General features: G+C 39.2%; 1 protein-coding gene across 4 annotated transcripts; it reads right to left on the bottom strand.

Moving 5' to 3' along the window:
- Nucleotides 1–6,390: 6,390 nt before the first annotated feature.
- LOC128776641 (endogenous retrovirus group K member 7 Env polyprotein-like) lies at nt 6,391–8,872 on the bottom strand. 4 transcript variants are annotated; one of them, XR_008421807.1, is made up of 3 exons: nt 8,704–8,872; nt 8,296–8,423; nt 6,391–7,010 (listed from the first exon to the last, which is right to left on the bottom strand). XR_008421807.1 is itself a non-coding variant. In XM_053901631.1 (2 exons), the coding sequence occupies exons 1-2, from the start codon at nt 8,203–8,205 to the stop codon at nt 6,922–6,924; spliced, it is 1,101 nt and encodes a 366-aa protein (XP_053757606.1). In that variant the 5' UTR covers nt 8,206–8,287; the 3' UTR covers nt 6,391–6,921. The 4 variants fall into 4 exon arrangements, 1 of the variants encoding a protein (XP_053757606.1); XR_008421808.1 differs by having other exon boundaries at nt 8,370–8,423; XR_008421806.1 differs by lacking the exon at nt 8,296–8,423.
- Between the last annotated feature and the right edge of the window lie 2,724 nt (nt 8,873–11,596).

Raw genomic sequence — 11,596 nt, 5'->3', positions numbered from 1 at the left:
GTCTCACTTCACGTCTCTGTGTCACATTTTGTTAATTCTCACAGTATTTCAAACTTTTTTTTCATTATTATTATATTTGTCATGATGATATGCAACTGGTAATTTTTGATGTTACAACTGTAAGTGTTTTGGGGGAAGACACAAACTATGCCCGTATACAACGGTGAACTAAATTGACAAACGTTATGCATTTCTGACTATTCCACAGACCAGCCATTCCCCTAGCTCCTTCCCTCTCCTCAGGTCTCCCTAGTCCCTGAGACACAACAATATTGAAATTAGTCCAATTAACAATTCCACAATGGACTCTAAGTGTTAAAGTGAAAGGCAGAGTCAAGCATCCCTCATTTAGATCAAAAGCTAGAAACAATTAAGCTCAGTGAGAAAGGCATGTTAAAAGCCAAAACAGGTCAAAAGCTAGGTCTCTTGTGCCAAATAGTTAGCCACATTGTGAATGCAAAGGAGAAGTTCTTAAAGGAAATTAAAATACTACTCCAGTGAGCATATAAATGAGAAGTGAAACATGCCTATTGCTGACATGAAGACGTTTTAGTGGTTTGGACAGAAGATCAAACCAGCCACAACACTCCCAAGCCAAAGCCCAATCCAGAGCAAGGCCCTGACTCTCTTCGAGTCTGTGAAGGCTAAGAGAGATGAGAAGCTGAAGAAGAAAAGTCTGAAGCTAAGAGGTTAGTTTATTTGGCTTCAGGAAAGAAGGCATTTCCATAACATCAAAATGCAAGGGGAAGCAACAAGTGTTGGTGTAGAAGTTGCAGCAACTTATCCAGAAGATCTCGTTAAAATACTTCATGAAGATATCTACACTAAACAACAGATATTCGGGGTAGATGAAACGGCCATCTATTGGAAGAAAATGTCATCTGGGATTTCAATACCTAGAGAAAAAAAGTGAATGCTTAGCTGCAAAGCTTCAAAACACAGGCTGATCCTTTTTTTAGGGGCTAATGCAGCCAGTGACTTTAAATTGAAGCCAGTGCTCATTTACTATTCCAAAAAACTATGCTAAATCTACTCCGCTCATGCTCTCTCAATGGAACAACAAAGCCTGAATGAGAGCACAGCTGTTTACGACATGGTTTGTTGAATATTTTAAGCCAATTATCGGGACCTACTGCTCAGAAAAGAAAAAAAAAAAAAAAGATTCTTTTCAAAACATGACTGTTCATTGACAATGTACCTGGTCACCTAAGAACTCTGATAGAGATGAACAAAAGGATTAATAACAGGAACTTGGAAAAAGTGGATTCCAACCCTCATGATGACTTTGAGGGATTCAAGACTTCAGGGGAGGAAGTGACCGTGCTTGTGTTGGAAACAGCAAGAACTAAAATTAGAAGTGGGGCCTGAAGATGGGACTGAATTGCTTCATTCTCATGATAAAACTTGGATGAATGGGGAGTCCTTTCTTCTGGATGAGCAAGGAAAGTGGTTTCCTGAGGTGAAAGTTACTTCTGGTGAAGATATGAAGACTGTTGAAATATCAGCAAAGCATTTAGAATATTACATAAACTTCATTGATAAAGCAGTGGCAAGGTTTAAGAAAATTAACTCAGTTTTGAAAGTTCTAATTGTGGATAAAATACTCAAACAGCATCACATACTACAGAAAAATTGTTTAGAAAGGAAGCGTCAATCAATGAGTCAAGCTTTATTGTTTTATTTTAAGAAATAGCCCCAGCCAACCCCACCTTCAGCAACCACCACCCTCATCAGTCAGCAGTTATCAACATTGAAGCAAGACTCTCCACCAACAAAAAGATTGTGAGTCGCTGAAAGCTCAGATGACAGCATTTTTTACCAACAAAATATTTGTAATTAAGGTATCGACAGATTTTTTTTAGATATAATGCTAGTTTGGGGCACCTGGTTAAGCCTCTGACTTCAGCTAAGGTAATGATCTTGCAGATCATGAGTTTGAGCCCCGCATTGGGCACTGTGCTGACAGTGCAGAGCCTGGTGGGGATTCTGTCTTCCCTCTGTCTCTGACCAACCCCCACACTTGCACTTTCTCTTTCTCCCAAAATAAATAAGTAAACTATAATGCTAGGTCACACTTAAGAGGCTAGGTTACAGTGTAAATAAATCTTTTACTTGCACTGGAAAATGTTTAAATATTGACTCACTTCATTGTCTGTCTGTCTGTTTGTTTGTTTTCCAGCTGCCATCATAAGACCCCACTGACATTTGCTGGCTTTAAGTTGCAGGAAGGAGGCCACAAGCCAAGGGGTGCTTTCTAGAGCTGTCAAAGACAAGAAAATGGATTCTCCCTTAGAGGTTTCAGAAAGAAGTTTAGCTCCATGAGACCCATTGTGCCTTCTGATCTGCAGAATTGTAAACTAATAACTTTGTGTTGTTTCAAGCCTTTAGGTTTGTGTCAACTTGCTACAGAGACAATATGAAACTAATAATAGGTTTTGTTGTCCTCAGCAAAATGATCTAAAATTATTTAAAAAATCAACCACACAAGTGATTCAATTGTACTTTAATCTTCCAAATGCAATTTGATATACATTTTGTCAGTATATTATACATTTGGAACAAAATTAGTGTTTTAAAATTCAAAGAGGCTACCTAAATAACACTTCACAAAAGGGATCAATAGTCAAATGTGTGAGAAGAGAGATGCTTTGTTAGTTAATTTATTCATTATTCATTCTTTACCAGACATGAATTTATTATATTTGATGCTTAAACACAGACTTTTAGCATTCTGACTTAGTTTATTATGACATCTAAGTTAAAGGATGTTTATGTAAAGCATGTACTAAATTTTGATATAATATAGCTTTCTAGCAACTCTTATTTTACTAAGATATATGTATTTTTATTCTCTTTGATGTTGAAGAAAATCTATACTGAGAGCGCATTTTCTTTAAAAAATATTTTTTTACAGATTTAGCTTATTATTCATGGACTCTGGACTTGAAACAAATTCAAATTGATTCAGCATCCAGATCAATTGCACCATATTTATTTTCAGGTGATAACATTTCATTAAAATTTTTTTTTTTTCTGAAAGAGCCTAGGAAAGAATAACACTTGAAGAATAAAGTTAATCCACATGAATTAATAAAAAGGGAACCTAAAGTTGATAGGATAATTTTATGACATGCAAATGATCTGTTTCTGTAATGTGCTTATGAATTCATTCCGTGTTCTCATGCTTGTTATTTAATCTTAATATATATCACTTTTTTGCTGATTTTAGCATAAATTAAACAAATTGTGTATTAATCACTGGCAGAAGTTGCATGTTTTTTCCAACTTATAAAAAAACGTTGTTTTCCTGTTTTTTATTTAAAGTTTATTTATTTTTGAGAGAGACAGCACATGCAAGTGGGGGAGGGGCAGAGAGACTGGGAAAGAAAGCGAATCCCAAGCAGGCTCCACATTGTGCGGAGCCTGAGATGGGCCTCGAACCCACGAACAGTGAGCTCATGACCAGAGCCAGAGTCGGAGCCTTAACTTACTGAGCCATCCAAGCACCCTGTTACTTTCCTGTTTTATTAAAAGCATACATGTATTTAATAATAAATCAGGTTAGTCACTGACAGAACTTCCCTTGAAAAAAGTTAAAATGATGGTGTAGTGACTTCTAACAGCGTCCAAATTTGATATTTTGGCTTTAATAACGTTTTCATCAATTCTTACATGTAATGTCCCATGCAGTTCACTTCTTAAAAATTTTGACCCTTAGGACAGAAAACGTATGTTGGTTTTGTTTTTTGTTTGTTTATTACAGTTAAAGCTTTGCTACTGGTAAGTTGCAATCCTTAAACATTGACAAATAGGAATTAAAAATCCCAGAATGAGGACATCATTTTGTACACTGGTTGGGTGAAGACTCTTGAACAACATGGATAGGAACTGGAAGAGTCCACTTATGGGCTGATTTTTCTTTTTTCATATAAATACAGTACAGTACTCCACCTGTAGTTGCTCTTAGGATTTATTAAAAACATTTTTCCAGCTTATTTTGTTATAAGAATATAGTATATAACACATGTACAAAATATGTGTTAGTTCACTAGTTATGTAATTGGTAAAGCTTCTGATCAGCAGTAGGCTATCAGTAGTTAAGATCTGGTGGGAGTCAAAAGCTTTCGGCAGATTTCCAACAGTGTGGGGTGTTGGCTCCCTTAACCCGCACATTGTTCTAGGGTCTACTGGATTTCTATTTGGAAATTTAAATAACTTAGCCGTTTCAAGAAGGGATGTATGTGTCAGTGCCGAAAGCATTGTGTTTTGGCTCCTGACAAATTAGAGGTCTGTGCCCCCAGTGAAAGCAGAAGGCAGGCTTTTAAAGTGACAGTACACTCTCTAAAGGAAAGAAGGCAAGTTCTGCAAAGTGGAACTGGCCCCTAGGTTGTTTGGGGGTTGGATGTTTCTTGGGTCTTTCTGGTCTGGGAGGAGCTTTGATGTACAGTCTGGATGTCTCTAATGGAGGCTGCTTCTAATCACTTGGGGGACTCCTTGCACAGATTGGGAAGAGGAGTTTTTGATCGTACATGGTTTATACTGGAACCATCATGGCCGCCTTCCCCCATGGGAGTGGGGGGCCTATAACCGCAATGCAAAGGCATAATAATAAGTCTAGGGGTTATCCTGAGTTAGAGGTGCAAGCAGAGAGCACATGCACATGCTCTGCACCTGTGGCTCTTGGTCTGTTAGCCCCAGGATCTTTGAAGCCATAGGTCAGGATGTCAAAAGCCACAAAGTCAGGATGTTGTGCCCTCAGCCTTCCAATGTGTAAGCTATTTATCACTGTCCTTGTTTCCAGCTCACCTCTAACAAACTGTCCACTCAATCACATGTAGAATATTTACTGAAAAAGCATGAATTGTCAAATAATAGCAATTGGAGAATAAGGCAATTGTAAGCCTCTGATATACAGTATTATGTAAATAAAATAAATTTTATGAGATGACTATTATTGGAACTAAATTCCACTAATACTTTAAGCACACAGAATGATGGAATCCTAGATATGGTTCTTTTCTTGTATTTACTGAGAAAATGATCATAGTTCAAGTATATTAAAATGGAATAGAGAAAATTAAAAATTGTCTTAAGTTGATTTACACGTGTGCAAGGGAAGGGGGGGCATGAAGGAGGGAGGCAAAGAGGGAAGGGAAGGGGGGGCATGAAGGAGGGAGGCAAAGAGGGAAGGAGAGAGAATGAGTTGGTAGCAGTGAAATGATGAGTTGCAGGGCAGATTTTTAAAGTTTTGTCTTTCACTTTTTACATTTCTCTTGCCTTAGGTTCAAGAGAACAATCAGTAATATCTCAGACGCCTGCTGGTAATATAAGCAGGAAGAGTTAGGGGGCCCCAGAAAAATAAAGACAGACACTTTCATGCCATAAGAGAAGTCATTCTAGACCCCCAGCCATTTTCCATGATCGACACCCCCACCAGTATACTTGCAGGAGCACACTTCTTGCAGAGCTTCCTAGGAGGTTCTTACAAAAAATACAAACCCTCAGTAGTTAAGGATGTTGAATGCAAAAACTAAGTCACTACCAGGCCAGGAGATAGCCTAACCTATCAGAGATACTAAATCAATGGTAAAACTTCTAGTGCTGTTTCAATAGTAAGCAAGGCTCTGCATTCGTGATTCGAGATAATGAGCCCAAGACCCCATCCGGTTTATATTAGCTCCGGAAGCCTGCCCATCATCCCTTCCCCTTGTCCCACAGTTACCTTTGCTTCATTTGAATGTAAAAGTCTCTGCCACAGGTAGAACACAAGCTTCATTCATATAACATACAATGCATACATGGGCATGTTTTCCAAGTATGCCTGCACAACCTTATGCCCACCTTGAAGGGGATAACAAAACTCCCCCTTCTGAATATTCATCTTAAGCCCTAAATAAAAAGCTCACCCTTGCTCAGAGTGGAGGCTTTGGACACTATTCTCCATGATCTCCTGCCGGAGACCTGCTCCAGCAGTCAGGGTCCTGTTGGGATGGGTGGACGTCGGCGAAGGAAGTCACACTTCAGTTTCTGCACATCAGCCTTTATTGCAGGTAGCAAAGGAGTTATTTAATCACTTGGGGACCGGAGTCTAAACAGGTGGGGGATGATTAATTCTACATGGCAGGCATGAGGCAGGCATGTGTGTACCGAAATATATAGTCTAGCATGATTATTTTTAGGGAAAGGGGAGGGTACAAGGTTTATAGAAAGTTTCACATAAGGTAGATACAATGAAAAGAAATCTTTAACAATGTCACAAACAGGATCATTTATCTTATTACAATTCTCGTGTAAAGTTCACCAGGTTCCCAGGGCCATGATCCTCCCGTGAAGTAAATATTTAACTTTTCTAAGAAACTTTACAATGTTGTTGTGTTCATATTGACGCAGTCAGAGTTTTACAATTTATTTATACACATTAGGGTACAGGTTGTCTTCTAATCCATTGTACACTTCACAATGGCAACCTTTAGGATTAGTCATAAACTTAGGACACAATGCATTGCAATATCTTGGCCAGGGGCAACATTTAAACATATCTTTGACTAATTTCCAAGGAACTTTCTATGCAGTATATCTAGTACTAGTAGAATGACTTACAGAATAATATTTCTGATTATAAATGAACCCAATACAAGGTGATTGAAAACCCCCTTTCAATTTCCTCTGGTAAAGTCCCCTCATCGCATGATTAGTATAAGGGCCCCAATCACTCCACATACACATATTACCCATGGGATCTTGTCTATATTTTACATATGTCTCCCATTTCCAGGCTTCCCCAAGAGTCAGAGCTAAAGAGGACAGTAAGAGCAATAGCAGCATGTGGTTTAGCGATGGTCCACTGCCTTGCAGTGGTTTCCAAAAGAGGATCTTTATCCTCATGGCAGTGCTGAATGAGACTTCATTCGGCTGGTTCCTTCATATCCCCCCTTTTTTATTTTTTAAAGCAAGCAGTTGAACTTCCGCAGTTAGCTTTTGGAGACTTCGGGCGAGGACTTTGAAGAAGACTGGAATTAAGAGGAGACATATTAATAACACTAAGAGAGCCACACCGACATTAATCAACAAAGTGGTCAGTGAGGATCCAGATACCCATGAAGAAAAATTATCATATAGAGATTGTGCTATGCCTTCAGGGGAGAATTCCTCTGAGGCATGATTGATATCTGAAATTTGTTTATGTAACTTACTTAAATCTATGCCCAGATCAGAATGATTCCATACTCCTAGAATATGACTCTGCACTCTTTCCCAATTATGCTCCGATTCATTTACACGTAAGGGTGTTACGCAGATCCATTTATAATCAGAATGACATCGCAAAGACAATTGAATTTTTAAAGTTAATATTTCTTGTCCAATAGTCATAACCGCTTCTTCAAGAACATTTATTTTGTCATCCAATTTTCGATCAATAATTTCTTGGGTGGTAAGTGCTGTGGTTACGTTTTTCGAAAGTTCATTAGTAAAGTGTGCTGTATGAACTTCCTGTGCGAGGGCGATGGTCGAAACTGTCAGCGATGTTACAATAGTAATAAGCGCTGTAATGCCTAGAATCAATGCTGCAATAAATCTTTTGGGACGCATCAGTGAATCTAATTTTTGGAGAGCCTGTACACCCGAATTTTCGTGCCAACTGTCTGTAACATTAACAGGAACCATAATGTAAGGTGGCTGCCGAAGCAAAACAAACGCTTTCGCTTTCAGTTCGGGGCGCATACAGTTAGTTAAAATACACTCTTTACAGGAAGTAGTTATAAGTTTTGTTTTTGGGTCCATTTTAAAGCTTAAGGAATACGCCGTTGGAGACACAAGCAAAGCATAAGGCGTCTGCACACAAGTAGTCACTGAATAATTCGCAAAGGTAATCTGATTATTAGAAAAATATCTTGCAGTTATTGGATGTGAAGCGGCCGTAGCCTGCCAAAGATATTTATGGAGGTAAGTTTGTCCTTTCACTACTGCAGTTAAAACTGGAGCTACCCAGCCGGAAGTAGAAATTCTATTTACATTTATTGGATCGGGTAGAAGAGTGTGATCCCACCCTTTGTAATTTATCTTATTTCTAAAATAAGGCTTATAATCTGCAAAAGGATCAGGACTAGTCCAATCAAAAATGCGTGTAATCCCGTCCATGGCTTGCAGAATTTGTGGCCGAGTAGAATTAAAATAACAAGAAACCCAATAAGGAGCACTAGGCATAAGTCTAAAAAACTTTTGAGAGCAGTCTGGTAGGCCAAGAGGGTGAGGTAAGTAGAAAGGAGAGTAATTATCGAAAGGCCACTTTCTTACCGGAGTTGCTTCAATCCCCGGTGCTATAAGACGAACCATTTGTAAATGCCTCTCTTCCGATTGCCTTTGCTTACCTCTCGTAGATGATGATTCAAATTTAGATGGTGGTGGATGGTCAAAGATTATACCTGTGGTTTGGAGTCCGACACATTGTGGAAAGTTTTGGGAGTATGGCCAAACAGTAGGGATAGAAAAACAAATAGGCATTGAAGGCGAAGTTCCCAAGTAGGTATAATTATAATTAATAGTTGGAGTAGTATGAGAATCAGAGTATACGATTTTTGGACCTCCCATAATAGCAGTATTATTAACAATAAAATGTGTAGTATTATCATCCCAGGTTACTGGATGAAAGTGAGGAGGATTAGGAAAAAAAGCCCAGAATTGTTCTGCACTACAGGTACTTACTTGACACGCGAGGATTGATAGCATAGCAACGAACAAAACAGAAGGACTGAGTGTGCAGCCTTGGCTTAAAACCAAGTGTTCAGCCTGAGCAGCCAACTTCTTAAGCTGTCCCCATGTTGGAGGGGGGGCAGCCAAGGTGGCCGCTGTCTTGAGGCGAAAAGGATCAGGTTCCTCCTGCAAAGTTCTCCACGCCTGTATGGCCAATTGATTAATTATTTTTAAAGCCTCAGTATGAATTTTAACTTGTTCTTGGGAATCACTAAATGGTCCTGAGCCTAGAAGCATGTCTACTGTAATAGCAGCTACCCCTCGCCTACCTTTTTGGGCTCTCGCAATGTCTTTTGCCTGCTCTTCATATTCTGCTTTCCATAACAAGTATTGACCACCAGAAAGACAACTCTTAGCTATCTGAGTCCAAGCAAAAGGAGTCATCCAATAGTCTGTAAGAGAATCCACTAATGCTAAGGTATAAGAAGCACTGACTCCATAAGCTGAACATGCCATTTTTAGCTCTTTTATGAGTTTGTAGGGAACAGGAGTCCATTGAGGATCCCCAGCCCTCGGATCAGATTCCTTCTGTGGACCATATGTTACTGGAAAACACAATGAGAAGTCTATGTCTCCTGCTTCAATAGCTTGTAGCTTAGTTTTTTGCATTAAGGAGACACAACTTTTATTAGGCAATTTCCCTGGAGGTCTAGGGTGATCATTAATTATAAAATCTCCAGGTGGAATATTACTTCGTGGGGGTGATTTAAGGGTCAGTTTTTCAAGAGGAGGATAATCTTCCCCTTGTTTTTCCATTTCATATTTAATTTCTTCCCCAGCTAAATCAATATCATTTCCTTCCTGATCCGAATCTTCCTGAGCCTTCATAGCCATTACTGCTTTAGAACCTACAGGTATAGTGCCATAGGAGCCTGTTGCCTTAACGTCTAGTCTTGATCCCTCATGTACTGGGTCAAGTGCATCTCGCACTAAATTCCACAAGGAAAAGGTATCTACAGGAACCTTTTCAGGCCCATGCAAGGTGTAATATGTCTTCAATTGCTGTCCCACCTTTTCCCAAGTGTCTATGTTTACAGTTCCTTCTTCTGGAAACCAGGGGCATTGCTCTTGCACAAAATGCAAAAATCTGGAAATTTGTGATCCACTTACCTTAATGCCTCTTTGCCTAAGCATGTGCACGATAATATCAATGAACAATCGTCTCTCCTTGGACTCAGAATTACCCATACTTACTTAGTTCTTGAGATCTCTAACTCTATTAAAATAGAGGGGTCTGCAGCACCCTGTCTCAAGCTCCTATTCCACCCCGAAATATCCTCAATATACTTACCCAATTCAGGTCCCTGTTCGGGCGCCACTTGCCGGAGACCTGCTCCAGCAGTCAGGGTCCTGTTGGGATGGGTGGACGTCGGCGAAGGAAGTCACACTTCAGTTTCTGCACATCAGCCTTTATTGCAGGTAGCAAAGGAGTTATTTAATCACTTGGGGACCGGAGTCTAAACAGGTGGGGGATGATTAATTCTACATGGCAGGCATGAGGCAGGCATGTGTGTACCGAAATATATAGTCTAGCATGATTATTTTTAGGGAAAGGGGAGGGTACAAGGTTTATAGAAAGTTTCACATAAGGTAGATACAATGAAAAGAAATCTTTAACAATGTCACAAACAGGATCATTTATCTTATTACAATTCTCGTGTAAAGTTCACCAGGTTCCCAGGGCCATGATCCTCCCGTGAAGTAAATATTTAACTTTTCTAAGAAACTTTACAATGTTGTTGTGTTCATATTGACGCAGTCAGAGTTTTACAATTTATTTATACACATTAGGGTACAGGTTGTCTTCTAATCCATTGTACACTTCACAATGGCAACCTTTAGGATTAGTCATAAACTTAGGACACAATGCATTGCAATATCTTGGCCAGGGGCAACATTTAAACATATCTTTGACTAATTTCCAAGGAACTTTCTATGCAGTATATCTAGTACTAGTAGAATGACTTACAGAATAATATTTCTGATTATAAATGAACCCAATACAAGGTGATTGAAAACCCCCTTTCAATTTCCTCTGGTAAAGTCCCCTCATCGCATGATTAGTATAAGGGCCCCAATCACTCCACATACACATATTACCCATGGGATCTTGTCTATATTTTACATATGTCTCCCATTTCCAGGCTTCCCCAAGAGTCAGAGCTAAAGAGGACAGTAAGAGCAATAGCAGCATGTGGTTTAGCGATGGTCCACTGCCTTGCAGTGGTTTCCAAAAGAGGATCTTTATCCTCATGGCAGTGCTGAATGAGACTTCATTCGGCTGGTTCCTTCAATCTCCTAATATGCTACAAATAAGGATTCCTTTGTGTGATAGTTCCACCATGTTTCTATCTATGATTCACCAAAATGTGATCTCTTATTAGTTCAGTTACAGTAATGGCCTTCACTACTCTAATTTTACCCCTGTGAGTCTCCAGATTTGACTATTTGTTTTTCCTAGTTTCACATTTCCCAAGCTTTAAAGTAAAACCCTTAAGAGAGAATTTGCCTGATTAAAAGCAAACAAACAAACAAACAAACCAGTAACTTGGAGCTTCTGGCCCTAGGGCTGTCTCCTGCTGCTCTTCTCTGACCTCATTGAACTAATAAGGACTGAGATCTGGCTGTAAATCACTTCCAAACACAGATTACGATAGAGTAGTTTATACCTTTAGGAAAATATTAGCTTAGAACATCAACCTACTAAATACTTAAACATATAGTGTGACATTGTGATATAAAGAAATATATTTTGGTCATCTGAATATTTGGTTTTCATCCGTGGGTCCTGACTCACAGCTCCTAAGGCACTTGGAATTTCCTATGATTAGGGTGACAGAGATGT

Source organism: Panthera pardus, unplaced genomic scaffold, assembly GCF_024362965.1.
Source record: "Panthera pardus isolate Hobbes unplaced genomic scaffold, ASM2436296v1 HiC_scaffold_13, whole genome shotgun sequence".
Lineage (NCBI taxonomy): Eukaryota > Metazoa > Chordata > Mammalia > Carnivora > Felidae > Panthera > Panthera pardus.
Note: the sequence above shows the minus strand (reverse complement) of the source record. Positions and strands in the feature narration are given on the sequence as shown.